This window comes from Temnothorax longispinosus, chromosome 5 (assembly GCF_030848805.1).
Source record: "Temnothorax longispinosus isolate EJ_2023e chromosome 5, Tlon_JGU_v1, whole genome shotgun sequence".
NCBI classification, from domain to species: domain Eukaryota; kingdom Metazoa; phylum Arthropoda; class Insecta; order Hymenoptera; family Formicidae; genus Temnothorax; species Temnothorax longispinosus.
This window is the reverse complement of record NC_092362.1, coordinates 17,734,446-17,756,903: the sequence shown is the minus strand read 5'-3', so window position 1 is coordinate 17,756,903 and position 22,458 is coordinate 17,734,446. Positions and strand designations below refer to the sequence as shown.

General features: G+C 44.5%; 2 protein-coding genes across 11 annotated transcripts in view; one reads left to right on the top strand and one right to left on the bottom strand.

Annotated features, from left to right (window-relative positions):
- The window catches only part of Hiw (MYC binding protein highwire), a 175,329-nt gene that overhangs the window by 13,961 nt on the left and 138,910 nt on the right, over positions 1-22,458 (bottom strand). The gene's annotated exons all lie outside the window — the stretch shown is intronic.
- LOC139813342 (uncharacterized) lies at positions 795-19,537 on the top strand. The gene is made up of 4 exons (XM_071778823.1): positions 795-1,558; positions 15,743-16,162; positions 16,539-16,831; positions 17,093-19,537. Exons 1-4 carry the CDS (start codon positions 1,352-1,354, stop codon positions 18,879-18,881), a joined length of 2,709 nt encoding a protein of 902 aa, XP_071634924.1. The 5' UTR covers positions 795-1,351; the 3' UTR covers positions 18,882-19,537.

The following is a 22,458-nucleotide window of genomic DNA, read 5'->3' as shown; positions in this document are numbered from 1 at the left end:
GTACTTGTGGGATAACAGTTCTCTCTCGATTTCACTTGCGGAACTTATATACGTAAGAAGATAAAGTTTCAGAATTTTTAGGAAACTTTGCGAAAGTTCACGTATTAGGGTCGGAAAGAGTTCTCCGGTAACTTCGAAATCCCTTAGACAGTAAGTTTGATAACATTCCAAAAATAGAAATTCTATTTCCGTCCAATACCGTGCGATGCATGTATGGATACTGAAAGGAAACGTGCATTTTCACTAATAAAAAATTTAATGGTTAATTTGAGTGATATTATCTTTTAATGTTAATTTGGATAATTTTATCTTCAATTGATTTGGATAATATTATTTTAATGTTTTCAGCCATTAAATATTTTTAAGATTTCGTAATGAAGATTGCAAACTTCGATAAATACTCTTTACGTTTAGCAACTAGATTTACGGTACAACATAACAATCATATTCATGATCTTTATAGCAGCGGCACCGATTGGACTTCATTGACCAGGATTACGAGCCCTGAACACGGTTTACGCAATTAACATCCGTGACGAACGTGGGTCATCAACGTGGCCGAGGAACGTAAGTTGGTCAAGGTCGTCTTCTCGCAGGTGCGCGCCGACGGTGTGGGCCAACGCGCTCAAAAAAATCGACGACCGCGCTCTCGCGGTCGATTCTCCTGACGAACGTAGCGAACCGATCGGACCCCGAAGAGGGCACCGACGTCCGTCCCGTATTCTCGAAGCCCGATGACGAGTCCTGGCGTTTATCTCGCCGAAGGCCGAAGAGGGAGAACGCGCGGCGAGAGCTGAAGCGAGCGAGTGGCAAGGCGAGTCGAGCCACATGGATCTATGGTGGGGAGCAGACACCGATCGTGCATGCCACCGGCTACAACAGTTTAAAAGCAACCTCCGTGATGATCGCGTCAGCTGGCCTCTAAATCGTCCCACCGCTTCTTCCTTTTCCTCGTCTTCTTCGACAACGAGCCGACCGCGCGCGTATCGAGACAGTCCGCTTGAGTCCGCTCGAGATAGTCGAAGCCAGCAGTTTCTTCCACGCAGCCGTGGGATGTCGATCGTTACGGATCGATAAGTGAAGGAGATGAGCCTCCCTCTCCGCCCGGATGCGGAATCGATCGATGGAGGAAGTTGCAAGTGGATGAAGAATACAAAGTGGGTGATACTCGCAGGCGCGGTGTCTTCCGATCGATCGATGGAGTGAATCGATAAAAGGGTTTCCGCTCCGCGCGAGTGCGCCGTTTCTTCAAACCGCGCGAGTGAATCGGATCGTTATGAGAGAGGCGAGGGATCGACGCTGATCGGCTGGTGATGATCTAACCGCCTCGATCGGAGGAGATCGAGTCGCAATGAGCGTCAAGCGAAGAGTGTTCAGCGCCCTGGACGGGCTTGTTAAATGTGATCGTGCGATCGTATGCTCGGTGTTCCTATGGCATCTCGCGTTCCTGCTGTGCATCGAGGCCGCCAAGCCGGGGATATGCGCTATGAACGGCTGTAACTGCACCGTCATGGCGCATACCTGGATTAACATCAAATGCGTCTTCTCCAAGGAACAGGTGAATGCGTGAGCATGTTCTAACTCGTTACTTCGCTGCCGGGGCGATAATTTTGCGTTCGTACACACTAGAAATATCGAAGCGACGGCGAGACGTCGATCATACCGAGATTATATACCGTAGGTTCTTTCTTTCTTATCACGCTCCTTTGAAGACAGATAATTTACGAGCTTAACGGCAGCATAAGATTCCTGCCGAGTATAAATATATCTGTTCTATATCAGTGCATTCCTAAGATAATAAAGTTTAAAGAATAAAAGTACCAATTCTCCGTTTTTATTCTTATCGCGTTAGAAAAGTATTATTTGTTAGTATCGTGAGACATCAACGATCGCCGTCGAAGCAAAGTAAGCGGACGAAATAGTTTTTAAAGTTATCAAAAAGAGATTGCTTTTCGCGTGCTGTACGCGACGACACGCGATATCTCGAGATTACGCGAATTCGTTCATTTCGGCATGTCGCGTTCCCCGCTGCGAAAGAGGAATTCTTAACGCACGACAGTGAAAGTTTGCCGGAGTCTTGGGAGACTTGGATTCGCCTTCTACGCGGGATTAGCATATAAATCATTGGCCCGTGAAGACGGTGGGAATCGCATGCACGCACGCGCACGCTCGATTCGTGCGCGTGCACGCAAGGGTATGCATTCGTAAGCATAACACTGAAATGGGCCTATAACGTTCATTTCCACCAACGCAGATTTTAATTTTAATCTCGGTTCAACTCATTTTTAATTTTTTTTCCCTAACTTCTAGAACTAGAAAAACTAAGCATTAGTAGAAATGGACCTAAAAGCGATCTAAAGTTTAAAAATAATTGCGAATTGATATTGAAAATTAATAAGAGAATAAAGACATATATTGTCATGTATATTATTTCTGGGGCTTATGTGAGGGCACGTTTCTCTCTTTGTATGTATTTCCGTAACAAATGCATCCTGCAGCATCCTTTTGTATTCCAATACAAACGGTAGTGCCGTATTTGTAATAGAAATGAAACAATTTTGAGGATATAATAGAGACGTTGGAAGAACAAAAGAACGTAGGACCGACCGTCTTTGGCCTCGGGTCCGTCCCTGCGTAAGTAGGGAACAGGCTGTAACTTGTACTTGCCACGTTTCTGCACGTCGCAACGTGCAGCAGCCGTAGCTCCACTTTGCCGCTCTCGTTGTCAGCTGCACTCAGCTGGATACCATCCGCACAACCGACGTATTACGAAGCTCCGCGCTTCGTAATTCACGCCAAGTTTTCAACAAGGGAGAAGACTTGGATAGAAAACGTGATAAAACTGTGCGCGCGTATAACTGTCTGTAGGGATAACTTGTTCAAGTGCAAGACACCGTAAGACGAGAAATGTAGAGTAGCAGCTCGTTGATTTGAGATTTTAAGGCAGATCTGGATACAACGCTGAATATTATAAAAGAATTTCTATGGTATATGTTGCGCATTATGGTGAGAAATTCGATTTGGTTTCGAGCATAAATCTTACGATGCGTTGCAAGGTAAATCTTTAAATAAGATGGTACATTATATCAGTTTCTGATGCGGAAAATTGCTTTTATCACAAAAGATTAATGATAACATCGTTCACAGAAACGCGTTCGATATATTATATAATATTAAAAGTTACAGTTCCTCTCATTGAAATTTTAAAGTGAAAACATCTAAAGAATTATTTGACTCGTCGTCAAAATATAATGCTGATATAAAAAATAATAAACACATAAAAATAATTGTGCGTGTTGATTTAATGCTGCGCGTAATACGCAGAGCTGATAATCCAGAATTCTTCTTCGGAAGGGGAGAAAAATGATTCATTGAATTTCTTGTACGCTTCTTGACCGCAAACTGGAGTGAGGCTATTCCCTATCTACGCTACAATCAACCGCTCGCATAGAAACGCAACGGAAACCAGTTTTAAGGGGCATTCACACAGCACGGCCTTCTCTCTCTCGCAGTAGCCCGACGCACTGTCTAAGGACCTTATTAAATCGTTGCGTTTCATTGCTTTATCGCCATTCACTATTACAGTCTTCGGACTGCTCCGTTTTAAACGCGCTCCGAATAATCGGCCACGCAACAGAATACAACACACATTTTTCTTCTCATGTAATTTCTTCATTAAACAATAAACAAAATCCAATTAGGAGCTACAAATAAATCGATTTCACATATTTGAAACATTTATTAGATATTAATCAAAGATAACGATAAAAATGGATATGTCGGATTAACGTGAATTGCTCATCGTCAAATCGACATTTATGCTGAAAAACGTAACGATATATAAATATTTCGCCGTGTGCAAAAAATTAAAAATTTTTTAAATCAATATTTTAACGCTGATATTTAGATTCATTAGTCATATCAACTTGCTTGAATAAGATGTATAGTTAATATGATTCTTTAACGTAATTTCGTACAACTTTTAAATCGTTGAGAACGATTCTTATATCTGTCAGATAAACGCCTACCGTATTAAGCGTGGGCGTGACGCACAGAGCATGTACTCGGTGTCCTCGGCAATTGACAGACAGCAAAGTGACCGGTGTCGATGAATCAAGTCGATAATACGGTATCTCGATCCTACCCCCTAAGAGTAAAGTAATAAACGCGATGGCCCCCGAGAGCCATTGGTTTCTTTTTTAGAGGGACCTTTAGAAACACATTTAGCTTTCAAGGATGATATAATCGGGAAGCGAGAGCATTGACCAAACGAGTCGTGACGAGTCGTTTTGCTTGCTCAACGGTGTCTACAGAAACAACAATTGGCAGCGTTAGGTCACTATTATACTACCGGACGGCAAATACTTGGTAATCAAATCAGATTCAGCCACGGCGTCACTTATCATTCCAACGCCATTAATTCCATTTACCGTGTAGCCAGCATCGTCGCGCGGTAACTGGCCGGCAACTCCTTGCCGGCTCGTACAAGTTCACTCGTATCGAAACAAGGACATTCTAATTTGATTGGCGGAAATGGCAAATCAAGCGATGATCGAACACTGAAATCACGATGATTTCAGAAGAGCGCAGAAATGTGTGTATTTCTCGCGTATCTCCCTCGCGAGGGAAATAATGGGATGTTTCCTCTCGTTGGTTATCTATCCCATCAATAAAAAATGATTGAGCTAAGCAAGGATAAGTTTGTACATAGGCTATCCTCCGCTATCTTAGAAATCACTAAACACACTACGAAAGAAAAATACGACGTTATACGTTTACGTGTCTCATGTAGATATTAACTTTATCTTACGCTATATATATATATATATATATATATATAATTTCTTATATTTTCTTAGAAATCACTAAACACACTACTAAAAAAAAGACGTCGTTATGCGTTTACGTATATCTCATATAGACATTTAATCTTATCTTACGCTTATTTCTTATATTTTATCGTACTTAGATCAGCTCGAGACTGTTAAAATAAATTCATCTATCATGTTTCAAGAAACTCGATTAAAATATTAAAGCAATGCATACTTAACGATGCACCGGCGTGTTACATCGCGTCGTTAAATCTGATTACGACTTACTGAGGCAATTCCTCGCAATGACCCTCGCGCGACTTAGATATGTGAAAAGATTTCCGACAATAGCCAACTTGCTTGGCACTTTGCACGAGTAGATCGACCCGATAGGTCCCTCGCATTCGTCCTCACGCATTCGGTTGAACCTAGGCGATTTCCGGCGCATGCAATTTCCGGTCGGAGGGTCCATTACGGTCAAAGTAGAGGTACGATGCATTGTCCGAGCATAGCTGCTTCACGACTATTTTCTACTTCGCCTGTTCGAAAACCTGGAATCTATTTCACCATTGTCGCTTAAGTTTAATAGTGACGTAATTGTTTCTTCACTTCGTCTCGGCTTTAGAGTCGAATATTTTTAAGAGAACTTTTCTTGTTTTCTTTTACTCTTAATTTAGAAAGAATGATCAGTTGACGTTAAGCAATATTGGTGAAGGACTCATAAATCAGATCAGAGAACGATTCACGAATTTCTGTGCTGATGTTTTACGCGGCTGATTTTAAGCTTCATCTTCAGGTGCATCGCGCTACGCTAAAGCCATTTAATTCAAACGCTTCGCGACACCGTTATCCGGTGGTCGTCGACCCGAAATTACACGTGGAAACAACAATTAACGTTGGCGTACCACGTGTTCGGCCACTGCGCCGAAACAATTTCGGCATGGCGGCAGTTTAGGCGTGCGATTTAACGCTCACGGACCCGTTAATAAGCGGCGGCTTTTCCCGACTAACTCGATTACAAGCCGATCGCGTGATTATGGTCGGGGGAGGCGGCTGAATCTGTTAATGTAAACCGCCGAAAACAATGCGCCGCCGATTAAACCGCGGTTGCGTGCATCTCCGCTGCTGGCCCTTTCTGCAACGGTCTAGCAATGCCACTCCTCTTTCTCTCTCTTTCTCTCTCTGTTCCCCTGCCGTCTCTCTTCTCGCCTCTATACCTCCCTCTCTTTCTCTCGCCACAGTAATCATCTCGAGTGGAGCAAATAAACCTAACAATCGGAACTGGAAAATAACACGTCGCGCGAAATCGCGCGAGAGCGATAGCGGCACTTAGGACGGAAACGATGCCACCAGATACGCGCGCATGTACCACGTCCGCGCTGTACACGTTCGACGACCCCGCTATAGAAATATCAACTTGTGCTAGTTGTGCTGTGTGCAATTATTATTGGAGAATTCAGGGAAACAGAGCCGGGTCTCGAAAAACGAGGGAGCGAGGTGAACGATGACGCGTCGAATTTTACATCGACGTCGACGGGGACAATGCGTAACGATGTCCGCATCATCCTTTTCGAGGACGGTCGCACCTCCGCGGCCCTTTCATACGCTTCGCTTCTGCTTCAGCTGCTTCGATGGATTAATAAATTGACGGCTCACGTGGTTGCTTAGGACCCAGGGGGACGGCGCGAGGGGGTACAGCGGGGTAAGGGCGTCGCGCGGTGGGAATTTCGTGCGGACAAAACCGCGCCGCGATGGAACGCCGGGTCGATCCTCGCCTCGGCTCAATTTATTCACAATAGGCCCTTTCAACGAATTACACTCCGGTTCACGACGTATCTCTCCGGCCGGGGCGTCAACGCGAGAGAGCGTAGATGATGCGGGTTTGGTTTGCATCAGCGGGAGGCGAGAAGTGTTCGGGATAATCTTACGTAAATCGATGTCTACGAGTTTCCGACCCTCGTGCGAGCGAATAGAAAATTCTATATGTTGGCGAGCGACGTGGGTGTACGTATTAGAATTTATATTGTACGGCGGAGTAGTGAAGTAGCGCGGTCGCGACTAGAAATATATATATGGCCAGGACGCATAAATAACTACGATAATTAAGAATCTATAAATAACAGTTGATATATTTGCATCTAAAGATCTCGGTGCATATTGCGTCAGAGATTAACGTAAAATTATAACAGCAGTTTCTGAGGTATCTCATATAATATAATTATTATGGTCGATTGCGATCTAACTGGGGAAAACATTTCCACGTGGAAATTCAACGATCGCCATCCGATAAGTCATCACTATTTTCCGCCGTAACTGCTTCGACCTGCCTTCGTGCGCCCCAGCGCAATATTTCACAATTAAAATTGGCGAGCGTGCAGCCGCGAGCGTCGATTCGAAAACAATTTCCCAGCTTCACATAGCCGCACCTACGAGGATAGAAGCGAGAGCGAGGGATCTTTTATCGTACTCGTGAATCTCGGAGCCGCGCTCTCTCGCCGACACACTACCGGCCTCGATAACTTCGATAACCCAATAAACGGCTCGGAGGGAGGAGAGATGGAAGATGCGGCGCGATCTCGATCGCGCCATTATCACTCGCGGCTCCCCTCGCGGCTCGCGCAACCCTACGATAAATTATTTTAGGATGGCTCGCTGCGCTGCGCACAATACATGCACGCGCATCCGAGAGCCGATTGCGGTTCGCCGGCTTTGTCTGGAGAATTTGCTCCGGGGGCGTAGATATAGCCCGACGTCCTGCTTCGTTCATTCGCAACGACATCTCTCTCACTCACTCTCTCTCTCTCTCGCTCTCTAACACACCCCCCGCGAGCTCTCATGAGTTATCGCGATTAGCCACACGTGCGAAGTGCCTCGCCTATCTGTACGAACGCATTCCTGTGTATGTTACGCGTATGTGCATGGCGGAGGCCGACAATCGCGTAAATACACATGTGCACATTTATGCTCGCTCGACCTGGATCATTCGCCGTGTATCTTCCGCGTTGCGTTTGAAACCGTATAATCCGGATATTCCGATGACTGTGCGCGCAAGGGTGATCGAGTTAACGTTAGAAATGGCCTCTGCAGTGCACGTTTAAATTTAGAATGTCATTGTCCTAATGGAAGATTTTACACTTGAAAGAACGCACGCATATCAAATTAGATCTCTTTGTTTGATCAGAATATAAGATTATATAAAGTCAGAAGACGAGCCATCGGATAGAATAGTCGATTTTCTCTCTCTCTCTCTCTCTCTCTCTCTCTCTCTCTCTCTCTCTCTCTCTCTCTTTCTCTCTTAACAAAGAAAATAAAAGTTTATAAAGATGCTTAAAATAGTAGTATTTTACTCCAGCAGGTTCTCTATTATTTTGTACAGAGAGAAAAATTTAAGACATCATACCGTTCCTAATAGTTGATCAAATGTTCATCTCTTTATTGATTTATAATATCATTCAGTCTACGATTGTCAATCTCTTTAGCATGATTCATATATTTATTAATTTAATTATTAGAAGTAAGACGGAACTCGTTCTCCGGGAAACAGAGCACGTCGAAAGAGACGCAATCGATAAAATCTTTCCTCGATTCGATGTAGCGAAAAACGGAGATACAGGAAGTATAGATCGCATGAGATTAAAGCGATAGAAATGAAACGGGAGCGATTGCTGCGCGCGGCTAGCACGTCGCACTTAGCAGATCGCAGGCCATCCAGTACCCGGTGTGCTGCGGCAATTAACCGAATTATCCCTTGACGCGACCCGGCCGAGGCCCCCGGCGGAATAATGGCGCTCGCTCGCTCGCTCGCATGTCGGCAAAGGCAGGCGTATCCTACCGTGGCCGCATATGCGAGGGCGAGTAGTAATTTCATCCCGTGCGAAGCGCGCGGCGAGAGAAGGCAAGTGTCAGCGGGTGCATCGCCATTCCGCGAATTAACTTCCGGCATTCCCCATGGCGATCACCGTAACGCCCCCGCTTCGAGCTTCGCAAATTTCGCAAGAACCAGATATCACGGTCCTGGTGGAGAACTTTGCGTCTTGTACCTTGATCGTTTCGCAAGAAACACTAAACCCATATCGACAAATGTTACCGAATATTAGTAAAACACGCGATAACGCCGTCCAGAAAGATAGAAATTAACTAGCGGGAGATATCACGGATATCATTATACATGTTTAATCACATCCATGCCGCGTCGAACGTTGGATACAATAACCAGTAACCACAATGCATATTTAAGTAGCAGTACCTATATATTCAGAAACAAATAATTGTATTCTTCCTTCGATTAGAAACAAATTTCTGTGTTCTGTCAGTAATCCATAGTATATTTTTTTATTAATTTAATACAAGTTCCGGTGGCTTCGGGAAACAATGATATGAGTAACAAATTTTGCCAAAAAATCCAGTAAATTTATCGTCGCAATGACGATTGCCAAATTTAATATTTAAATCTCATAATAATGCGCTCTAACAGGTAATTAAATCGGAATTGTTTAACAGTCGCCATTAGAGGATACGAGAGAAATGCGTAATTGTAATTTCGTTATGTCGTGAATAGTATTAAATATTCAGCCTCATTACGCAAAATTATCCACGGTATATCAATGACCGTATCGGATAATTAACAATATATTTTATTTCCGAAATAAACCTCTCGATCTAATTTCTACGGTTTAAAGTTAATTTAAGAACGCGAACATCGTTGTTCTCGGTCGGCCCATTAAGAACCGGCGACCATTCTCCGGCGTTTTTTAAATTAAAGAAGAGGGCTCATTACGACCGCGATTAATTTCAACGAAGAGAGTAGACGGCGGCGCCTCGCGCCTGAGGGATCTCTACCATGCCGGAGTTTAGAATAACTCGATTGTCGTCCTCTCGTTCACCTCGAACTAGAACTAGACACAGTGAATTGGGTTATTTTTATACGCCGGAGACACACCCGAGCTGTTTCCCGACTGCGTCAATTAGCCACGGCGCAACTTCGACGGTGACGAAAACGGAAGCTTGCGGGGCCTTCCATACAGGCCTCGGCGGCTCCTTCTTCGCCGCGCACACCTTCCATTTATACGGTTCATTCATCTCGCGACGATTACCTCTCGACACCTCGATAAACGGATTTACACGTCGTGGATGACGAGAATTGTCGCGGCGCGGCGGGAACGTCATCTGCGTTTCGATTAGCGCTTGCATTAGAAGTTAATACGTCGCCCGATGATATACGGCCGTCAAATATCCACGTCGATTCCAATTCAAACGGCGGATCTTTGATGTACGTGACTTGACTGCCGTGAATTTCAACGCGCGAAATCGACATGCGCGACACGTACTACCAAGCTGCTTAATTATTTATCCATTCGACGCGCGGTGCGCTTCTCATCGCATAATTTGGGGGTCGGTTGTACTTGATAATGATGGAGAGGACTGCCGAAGGCTACGCGGAGAAATTCAATAGAAAGGCGCTCACCTTATATTTTCCCATATAATTCATCTTACGTAACTTCTCGTTCTTCTCGTTTTATTTTTATTCATCCGTCATCCGTGTCGGCCATAATGCACCGGCTTAATTACAGTTCTCTCACTACCTTCCCCCCCCCCCCCAATAATTTTTGGATTGGATCGAATATCGTAACACTGTTGAACCGTAATGTAAATTGGGAAAGTTTACAATTTATTTTTATCTTTATTTTAAAACAACTCTTTAGTATAATCGCGCGGGTAAAAGTACAAAATTTGAGGAATCTGACAAGTTTCAACAATTCAGATCTATCTCTGTGTTTCTCTGTCGAGATGAATTTAACATAGAATTTTGGCAGTCCTTCGCAAGTTTCCCAAATATTAAAAATGATATAAAATTACGCCTTGCAAAATTATAATCAGCATAAAAAAGTATTTCTCTGTGCAGGTAAATTTCTAGAATTTTATGTACTGTTTTTCAGTAAATGTTTGGGTCTCGATGGATCTAATTTCGTACAGTATTCTCGTAATAGCTGTTCAACAACTTGCTCAGTTAATTTATAAAGTTAACTAAAATAAAACGGCAAGACATTCTATCACATCTAAATTTTTTGTGAAAATTTTCAAACAATAAATTAATTTTTCGCACTGAATTGACAAAACAAAAATACATTCAAGATACTTAATTAAAATTAATGAACTGCAACGGGTTAACATGCTGTGGAAACTTGCATCGTTCAGCATCGTTTTCTCTCGTGTTTACGCTGGCAAGCGACTAACGCGGGCGAAAATATTTTAACGTCGGCATAAACCTCTATACGAGTTCTATTAGACTACTATAATAAGCAGGGTTTCGTGGTCATTTCCGTTCGTCATGAACGTGGCGTCCGGCCAAAACTATCGAGTTTTCTCAATGCCGCATAGGACAAAGTCGGTTACCACAGATCCACGGTCCGACGGCATTCGCGCAATCCAGCTAAAGTGGTCCGTTCCCTTTATTTCCGCTCCGACGCATTCCGAGCAAGCGCCGGTCGCGTTGTATAAGTCGAAATAATGTTTCCTCCCGTGTGCGCCATGCCGACGATGGTAACCCTTGCGAATCATCGATATTCTAGACAGTCGGCTTGAGATTCTCTTCGGCTAACGGTATATGTACTGCAACCTCCGCGTTGCGATCCACGTTGCAGTGCTTTCTCGCCAGAAAGCAACGCTCTCTCGATATTATGGGACTTGTTTTCGTCGCAATATTGCCGCGTACAACTGTTTGGATAGCTGATCAAATAGCGCAACATTAATTAATGCATTCTCTTTACCGAGTCGCGAAATAAAAATCTTCGTCGTACAAATTGATTTATTTTAAGAAATATATATTAAAAATTGCACGTTCAGTCTTAAATAAAAGTTTCTCGTGTTCAAATCGAGATACCAGACACAGACATTACTAAGAAATCACAATGCCGAACTTAGCGTTAAATGTATCGTAAAAATGCCGGAATTCGAAGAAATCTCGAGGTTTCCCTCTCACGAAAGTTTTCCTCCGAACATATGGAACCAGACTAAACCGAAACGATAACGGAAACGATTCGACACGCTCCGTTGCGGAACGAAGCGAAACGAGGCGGAGCGATATTAAAAAATTTCTACTCTAAAATTTCAGGGCGGATCGAAACAAATTGAGTAACCGTTCTCGAATAACTCCAGCTGGCAGAAAATTTTTCGGAAGCTCATGTTTCCACATGGATTTCTTTGTCGAACGATCGTTTTGTCAAGAATAATTTAAAGCGAATGATAAGAAATCGCGCGGTCTTTGATAATTGAAATCCGGCAAACATTTTGACGTGTTAATTAGCATGAATTGATCCCACAATATGTTTTCCATATTCAATAGCGCGGCGGCTCTTGTTAAAGCTCGTCAATTATATCGCAACGTGGACGAACGAGCGCGGGCGGGTATGGAAATTAAACTGCCACGTAGAACGCATCGCGGCAATAGAAAATTCTACGATGGCTGCGGGCCAGCGCGCGATCCCTCGTCCCCGGTACCGCGAAATTAATTCGCACCGGCGTTTTAACGTCGTTCGTAACTCGCGCGGGACCGAGAGAGAGAGAGATAGAGAAAGAGAGAGAGAGAGACGCTCTTTGTGCCCGAGGCCCGCGATGCAGAAATAACCGGCGTTACCCGCGCGTCTCGACCCTTGAGTCACACCGGCCGTGTACGAAATGACATGACTTTCCAGAAGCGGTCTTAGTCATTCATCGAGGAAGAAGAGAGAGAGACATAAAGTGAGAGAAAGAGGAGAAACGAATTTTCCGACTTATGTCGCGCAGCGTTCGCGCCTCCTTCCCGCCACACCTGACCGCGTTCCTCTCTGTTCCGTCGAAGAACCGTCGACTGCAACAGCTGTTTCACGGCACGACGCATCCGAAGTAACATCACCGATGATACACAATGAAAGCAAAATCCGATACGAACGCGCGCAAATAGCTATATCGCGCAGCACGCTTCGTTTAAAGCTGGGTATACACTTAGCGAACGAGCACCGAACGAACAGCAAACGTAAACGTTCGTTGTCATTATTCAACAGATACAATCAAAAATTTCAAATTGCTATACATGCAGCAAACACCGAATCTGGTCGAATTCTAGTATTTGGTGCAATCGAAAGAAAAAACAACCAACGTAGGAGCAAAAACGCGAATGTCCAAACATTCGCGTTCGCTGTTCGTTCGCTAAGTGTATACCCATCAGCTTTATACACTCGACGTCGCGTATTTCCCCGTGCTTCTATTCCGTTAATTAACTCTGTCCGCGCGGAATTTTCACGCTGGATTGCAAGGAAGTCGCGCATATTTTTAATTAGGAACAAACTACCGCCACGCCGACGCCGACGCCGCTATTTACTTTGTCCGCGGCGTTATCAGCCGGAGCAGCGTGTATCTCATGGTACGCGAGGTTTAACGCACAGGAAATTCGCTACACATTACAGCTGATGTATATCGGAAAGCAATACGACTTCGTAAGAACTTAAAAGAAAACGAAATCACGTGTCATTAAAATCCTCATAAAATGTCAGGTATATCGATACATTATCAGAGGCAAGCAAATTGATAATACGCATCTCATAAATTGATTTCGACTGGATTTCGCAACTGTGCCTGGTACGTGTTTCTGAGCTTCGCCCAAATACGCGTTATCGGATGCTGTCATGAAACTGAATCCAATATTATCGGAGATCGTATCTGTCCGGATAATCTGAGTCGTAATGAAGCTGCAGTCACCGTGATCCAACGAGATCGTCTGGCATATAGCTGCCCTCGTGCGCTCGTAATCGCGATACATTTCATCTCATTCCGCTCGACATTTACATTAATCCGGGCTATGTACGGACGATATCGATGTCCTCTTCTTTCTTCTTTTTCGAATAGAGAGCATTCAAGGGTGCACTCGTCGGTTGAAATCGAACCGCGAATTATGGTGGATGGGAACACGATGAAAACAAGACTACGACGAAGCAAGAAAGAATAAACCGGAGCCTCGTGTTACCCGTGGTGTAACCGAGAGACGGGATGCGAAAGTCGAACCGCACGCATTACTCGACGCGACGAGCGCGAACAGTGGCGCATGACTCATCGGCGTTCTAATGAACTCTTGAAACGATTTTCCGGTGCTTTGAAGGAACTAGGGCCTGGGCGCCGCATTATGTGGTCTATGTCTGTTTGACTTTTTTCGCATGAAGTCAAACGTGAAAATAAACCAGGATGCGCGGAAAAATAATTCTCTACGGAAAGTAAACATCGCGCGCATGCGAATCTGGAAGATATCCAAACGGGAAGAGAGTAATAATTTCGTCCATTTCGGTAACTGAAATTTTATTACGCGCAGATAAATAATCGTTTTGGACGAGAAAAGGAAAAATGTCAAACGAATGGCACCTACAATAGCCGCGGCAAAATTTTTTAACAAAGTAATAATTTTTAGAATACTGTAGTATCTTTCTACGTCAAAAGTCTTTGATGTCAAAACCGTAAAAGAATGATAGTTGTAAGAAAAGTTAATTATCCCGTGCTTGCGCATAGCGACACGTACAAAATAATTCAATCGTTGAATGTTTGCACCTTAACATCCGTCGTCACATTTCTCTTTCCTTATCTCGGAAGACATTATAATGAATCAACTCATCGTGCAGTTAAGATTACTTAACATGTCGCCTAACACGTCGTATTTCCCGAGCATGTTTAACACGCGCGTGTAAACAGCGTTGTGATATCTCAGACGAAAATATCTCAGATAACGGATTTAGTTGTCGGGGGTGGGTCAAAGGTGCCGGGAAGAACCGGATGCGCTCGCGTGCATCACGGCAAACAAAGAGCTCCGGTCTAAAAATAGAAGCGAATAAATAATTTCTAATAAGCGCGAGAAAGGATATCTCCCCGAGGGGCGAACGAAAAATCGGAACGGCGCTGATGTTTATTCAAGGTATTTATTTAGTGCATGGGATCGTCAAAAATTCATATCTCACGAGAATCGGATTTTTCGAAGTCAGTTTTCGGCAGCGAGATTCGGATTATCGTTCGCGGGCTGGCTGCTGAATATTTCTCCATTCTGTATTTTTCAGCGATTTTCAGCGGCGCGGCGCACAGCTGTTCTATAGTCGCACAAAAGATATTGAGGGCATACGGGGGTATCAACTTTTAGAAAGCTTATCGCGATCCACCTTTCTGATATAACGTGGAGAGAAACTGAGAGACGTTAAGAAGTAGAGTGACATATATGATCGGACTAGCTCAGGGAATACACCGACAAACTGGCGGCGCTGAGATAAATCTATAAATAGCCGCCAGGAAGTCGATGCAGAAATCAATGGAAATATTTCAAACCTAAACTCTGAAATTCTATTATTCAATAAGAATAAATCAATGTTTTGTTATTTATTTTACTACTTATCTAGGTATCCTTAGAAGCCATAAATAAACAAAATTGCTCCTTTTTTATAATTTACGAAACCATATCTACTAAATCAATTAAAATGTCATTATCACAAAATGCTATCCTTAAGACATAGGTACTAATTTCTAAAATAGCTAAACGATTTGGCAGTATCGCTGCAAATAACGTCAAACGTGTTCTTTGTTCTATGCTGTGTTAGCCTACAAGATTTTATGGTTTTTGATAGTGTAATAATCCTCGACAAGACTGCTGTAAATCATGCGAGGTCTTAAGTAAGGAAATGTAAACGCGTTTATTACGTTTCCAGAAAATAATCTTAGTCAGTCGTCTTGTTATGATACGCATTACGCAACCGAGATGTAAATCTGGAGATGGAGAATGACGAGGCACACGGCCTTGGCAAGATATCGATGCCGTGGAGCGTTGCATTGCAATCTTCTTTAATTGTACTTGTTAACGTGTAAATCGTAAACAATAAGAGGCTCAATAACACCATCATGTTCTATCTTTCGTTTCGTTTTCACTCTAGAGCGTGGAGTTGCTGGAAGGGACCATTCCGTCGAATGCAACGGAACTCGAGGTCTCTCACTGCCAAGAATTGAGAATACAAGCGGGCGCGTTCGGCGGGGGTGCGCCCTTGAAACGCGTGCATGTTTCGGGGATCAACAACGTGGTCGCCAAAACGCAGGCCTTTCAGAATCTCAGCACACCCAACACGCATCTCGAGGTGTCGGAGTGCGACAGCGTGTTCCTGGAGAGCCACGCCTTCCGGAACACGCGCGGCACGCTGAGCGTCTCGATATCGCGATGCAAACACGTGGAGATAAAGCCGAACGCCTTCACGTGGCTGCTGTGGCTCAAGATGAGGGATGTACCATCCTTGGAGCTCTCCAGCAACGCCTTCAAGTTGGAGGCGCCTCAACCCGGACGACACGGACCAGCGACCAAGGTCGGATATCTTGCAAATTATTCTCGTATCCATTACACGCTGTTAAACAATGCTCGTATATAATGTCTACATTCATTTTATCTTGAAAATTACAACCGATATTAATCTTGATACCGATATTGGCATCTACATAATATTCGCATCCCAGTTACATTACGCTATTCACTTCTGATATCGGATAACATATTAATATGAATAAATCACATAATATCATTCATAATGCTCCGTTTTGAATGTCACTAAATGGAGCTCAGAACAATTTGAACTAACACGAATTGTCAGTTAATTAAATCTAAAAGTCCGCGAATAATCCTTAGAGCGGCCAAGTCTCGGAAATGTTAATTACAATTTTATATGAATTATACCTTTGATACAGATTACGTTCCAAAATGTGAGGATTGCGGAGTTACCCACGGCGGTCTTTCCTTCGGCTATCGCGGAAATTCGCATGGACGACATCTCAATGAGGGTTATACGCAAGGATGCCTTTTGTGCCATGACTATTTTCAACGTGATTATTAGCAACGCGACTATCCAGGAGATTCAATCCGGCGCTTTCAGCGACAGGGCTCTTATCCAAAACCTCGAATTTGTCGATGTGCAACTTAAGAATGTCGACACGGCGGCCTTCAGAGCCGGCCACGATAATCTCACGATCCAACATTCCAGGTTGTCAACATTAAATTTACTTTACGACCCTTACTGTTATCGCGCAGCATAAATTCATGGAGAAGGAAATAAAAACTCGTAGACCTTTTTCCAGAAGGCAGATTCATATTCAATATTTCTAAATTAACTTTTCGATGTTTTTCAATTTTTATATTCCTTAATTACATTTTTATTCCTTAATTATATTCTTTAATTTCTTAATATTCTTTAGTGAGTGCTAACATGCGCTATAATCTTTTTTATTTTATCTTTCTCGTACAGATTTTCCGAGGTAAACACTGGTGCTATCAATACATCGGCAGCGACTGTAACCTTCAACAACAACGAGTTCCAACACCTGAAACAGGGCTCGATCGTGTTGCATCAATGGAACCACATAGCGATCGACCGCAATGTCTTCGTCGATTTGGAGAGCGACGCGATTAAAGCGGAGGTCGGTGCCACTTCGGCGCCCAAATTCGAATTTTCCTTCACGGACAATCGTATACGAAAAGCACGGCCGGGATCCCTCAGGTTCGCGGCGATCTCGCAGAGCGTGAACTCGGCGCGCGTCGGCAACAATTACTTCAACGAGAAGTGCAGTTGCAATCTCGAAAGCTGGGTACGCGGAGTGACAGGTCGCAACAGCTCGGTCGCGTGGATGATGGACTCCAGCTATTGCATGGTCGACAATTTCCTGAAAAAATGCCTGAATCTGCCCGAGGGTTACATGGCTATGCGAAACTTCACGCAGCTTATATGCACGCAGCGGGATCACGTCAATTGCGAGAAGCCGTCGCCGAAGCTAGAGCCGAGTGTCAGTCCACCCAGCGTAGGTCCTCACATCTATCCAAGACAGAAGGGATTCTTCGACATGGAGATGGATGAGTCGGAGCAGGTGTCACACGAGAAGAGGATCATCGTCATCGTATGCGTCGTGGCGGTCTTCGTCGTCGTCGTGGTGATCCTAGCCTCGGGGATCCTCTATATGCGCCGTCGCGGCGTATGTCCCAAACTGATATCCGGCTCATTGATGAATCTATCGAACTGGCTCTCGTCCAATAACGGCATGACCGCCGCGACGTCCGCTAGATCGATATCGAGGCTGAGCGTCCACGAGTACGCCGGTCTCCAAGCGGAGACTAGGATTCTCGAGATGGACACGCAGACGGAAGGTACGGAGGACGACGACGAGGAGGGTGACGTTTACCCGTACACGGAGAACAAGGCGACGCAAACGTTACCGGAAGAACTGACAGAGGAATACCTGAGGGATCTCCAGGAACGGCTGAACGATCCCGACAATCATAGCCAAGCGAGGGACATGATCGAGCACCTGTACGATCTTATCAAAGTCGAGGAGAGTTGCAACAACAACAATGACCGGCAACCGACGGGTGATCGGGAGGAGAATGCGTATGACGTGATCCGACCGAGGATCAGGAGACCCCGCGGTGCACCAAAACCGTCCGTCAACATCGGCACCAGAGCACCGTCCTTGGATAAACTGCTGCCGAGCGGGATGCGTATCAGACCGCCCATCACTGAGTACGCGCAACCGCGCGATCAGCTCGGTCCACCGGTCAAAATCACCGATCAGAACCATCTGTATGCCGAGTTGCCGGGCGACGAGACGGTGCCCAGTACAAGTCGACTGTCGCAACCGATGCTGGAGAGCCTGATCGGCAGGGGGCCGCAGCCGTTACCGCCGGACGTGGTGAACGATCATCTCGTCGGCAATGATCGTCCTCCGCGGAACCTCGGCTACGGTGCCGACGATTGCGGCCCGCCGCAGAGCCCAAAGCTGGACTCGAGGAATCAATCTGCCAAGCCGATGAGCTTCCTCAAGGCTCTCGGCGAAAGTATCATGGGCGCGTCCGCCGGCAAAACGAACAACAAGAGGCCGAACTCGCTGCTGTGCGAATACGCCGAGCCGTCCGACACGACTCATCTCTACTCGGAGCTGTCGGAACCCCAGCAAACGTCTGCATCCACTAGTAAAATGGCGAACAGGCCACTACCCACCAAGCCCGACCAGGATTCCGTCGCCGCGAACGCGGCCAAGGCGTAGCGGCGTTCATTATCTGTGATATAAGTGTTACGTGTTGTCGAGAACGAAGATTTAAAGTGTTCTCTTCTTTTTACCGGCTGTATGAGGAAAGTGCTCGCGCACGTGTGCGTGCGTGTGTTTGCGCGGTGCGATTGCGCAAGAGAGTTTCCGGCGAGAACGGGTCGCTTGGAGTCTCTCAGCTCAGAGAGATTGTGTGCCTGTATTACAATGGCGGAGGAAATACGCGTCAGAAATTAGTGCAATTCATGCGTACAAGGCTCGAGCTTGTCGGCCTCGGGAGCGAGAAGTGTCCTTATTTTTAAACCGTGTATGAATAAAGCCTTGTTAGAACAATCGCGTACAACGTTGCGCACCATTCGGATGATGTTCCTGCGGAAGGAGAAGTTACATCGCGTCTGGATCGACCAAAGCAACGTTTACGCGAAACGTTATCGCAGCGAAGTTGTGCCAAAATTAGTGCATCGCATACGACTGTATATTCGCGCTCGTAACGCGAATAAATCGATAAAACCTACCTACTGCTACACGTCCGATTAGCGAAAAGTCGAGAGAGAAATCAAAGGATTTATTTATGTTTATCTGTGACAAATGGATGTAACATAGATTTATATATATTTGCTTCGTCAGGTATTATTAAATAAGTATTTTACAACTGACATCTGAAAGAAATTAATCACTATTCACACCCCAATCCCTGCTTTTAAACGTTTGAGTTTATTTCTAACATTTTTCATTCCGTACAGACTGAGGGCCGCATTCAGAAAAACCGCTCTTTAATATTTCACAATAATTTGATTTTTATTAAATTATTAAGAAATCATCCATCGACGTATCCCCATCTTTTTAATGGCTTATTTGTTCCGAATTTATATCGCATATTCTCATCAGATTATATTTTCTGTGTCAGTATCAACCTACGTGATTTATTTTCGTAATACGAAAGCTCGCATAGAAACACGGATATTTCTCTTTGTTTCCGCAATCAACCAGTCTGAATGGGCGATAAAGTACCGGTAGGTCCAACAATCAGATCTCCCTCCGGCTGCTCTCGGACAAGTATCTCTCGTTTTAGATAACGCGCGCGCGTTGCTGGAGAGCGTATTTCTCCAATTCACAAAGTACTTATTCGTAAGTTCACTGAGCGCATCGATTTCTCCTATCTAAATCTCTCATGTTTAAAGTATCCCATACCATCGTTGTCTTATCTCGAGGAATTTTACGATTCAAGTAGTTTTCTCTGGACGCGGCCTTCCGCTTCGCTCCTCGAGAATGCTTCCGAGTTCACTGGTTGTCACGGCGCAACGTACTCGTCCCTTTTATCAAACGGCCCACAGTGGTGCTTCACTCGAAGGGAGAAGCACCCTGGGAGTGATGCAGTCGCGAACCAACGCCAATTCGCCTCGGAACGTCCGACGAGAGCCGAAAGATATTCTTAATCCCTCTCGGGGCGCGCAGTCACTCGGTGTATATCCACGGCGAGACCGAACTATTCCATGAAGAATGTAAGAAGAACAAATAGAGACGACTAGCAGTCGGGGCGGGCTGCGACGCAGCTGTTGACGTCTAAACGGCCGCCGTTCTCCGCTTCCACGGACAGTAAAATCCAGAGAAAACTTCGTTCAGCGAGTTGCGAAGGCGAGCGCGACAAAGACACTCGGGTTTGATGGAAAAAGTATCTGCGCGAAAGGATCGTGAACGGAATATGTCTCTTTACGCCGGCGTACAATTAATTTTCCTAATTTCGCGTCTCGCTCGATACTCGCATTCTGCCTCTGTATTCTCCGGCGAGTCTCAACCGAGGTGTAAATTTATAAAGAGCACTCTTAGTAATTCGTAGTCAATTTTTCCCTTAGCGCGAATTTAATCTAAGACCTAATTATCGCGCTATTTAACGTTGAAAATTAAAGCGCCCCGGTAAATTAAATGTCAAGAGCGTGAATGAATAATGGGACTTAGTTACTTTTCAATTAATTTAGAGAGCTAAATGTTCATGGAATTAAAATTTAATTTGTTAGAAGAATAATTTAACGTTAAAAATTAAACAGCTGTAGTAAATAATACAAATCAAATAATCAAAAAATTATTTTTAACTGACAGAACATCACACTAACGCTCTTCCTACAAGGAAAAACGTTACTTATCAATGTGCATTTTTCTGAGAATATCTATGAATCATATCTGATTTTGATAATTCCCTATTTTCTCCTAATAGATAAAGAACACTAAGCTTTCTGTCAATATTTGTGTTGCGCGGTACATCTTTGTGCCTTTGGTTATCTCATAGATAAAATGAGGAAACATTCATTCTTTGTCTCTGGCATTGTGTTAGAAAATTTTGAGAGTTATTGCGTAAAGACCAGAGAGACCATGGAAAACTCTAATGTTTCAACAAAGGATAATATTTAATGACACGCGAACACGTGATACGCAAATGTTCGCTGATAATTGAATATTTATCTTATCTACGCGAAGACAGAGCGAAACTTTTTATGTCCGTGTAATTTTTCTACCGAAGTCACGATTTATCCCGAATTTTATCACGCGGTACTTTGTCGACAGGTTAAAGAGCGATACCAAGACGTGCGCTATACGAAAGCAGCAGCCCGCCCGCTATCGTACACCGATTCGCGGGATTGTTTATGGCCGGCCATTTTTCAGATAAGAGTGTCATTTTTCTCGAGACCGGCTGCTCGTCGTGGAAAGTCAAGAGAGATGGCCGAACGAGTTTTCAACTAGATGCAATTTGTTGCTTTCTCTTCCCCCTTCGATATCCGCTCAGACAATGCCCCTCGACTCGAATTTATGGATACTTACGTATTATTTAATTTATGATCAACGTACACGTCTATGAATAGCCGTATTCCATCCAAAAGAAAATACAAATGTGCCGATATATCTATTTAAAAATATGGGATCTTCTTCAAGAAGATACCTAAAGTTGAAAAATATATATCTGAGTTTCGCTCAAAGCTTATTACAACAATTCTCTTTAATAAAAATTTAAGTAAGATTTTCCTCAATAACTAGAAGCAGCATAGTTATAAAAGTATCACAGGAAATATCTATCGTACTATAAAAGTGTCTTTATATTTGAAAAGTAAAATACATTCCTTCGTATTTTCGTAAGTGACGAAAACTGGGCCACGGCCGAAATTATAGCGTGTCCAATTTCTGAGTTTCTCGAAATCGAATCTTCGAGTTTCTAGCGGTGGGCATGTCAAAAGATCGCGGAGCAGAATAGGTGTCCGAGGCGGAAGTGGATGAGATCAGGGGGCGGCTGTGATCCAGCGTGCTCTCTCGCACGGGAGAACATAATCCGCCAAGCCAGATCGGCCAGGCAGCAGGCAGCTCTATCAGGTTTCATCAGCGAGCCAATCATCTCATCACTTGGATGGCCGTGCTAGCATCCGATTCGCCGTGCTCTAACCCGTTTCTCTGGTCCCTGACCTAATCCCTTGTGTCGGGAGATACCGGGAAAATCGATCGAGGATCGTCTCTGCGCCGGCGAACATCTCGCCGGCGGCTGGCACGACTGGGTTATCGAAGTACCGAAATCATGGGCCGATCTGGGGCTTAT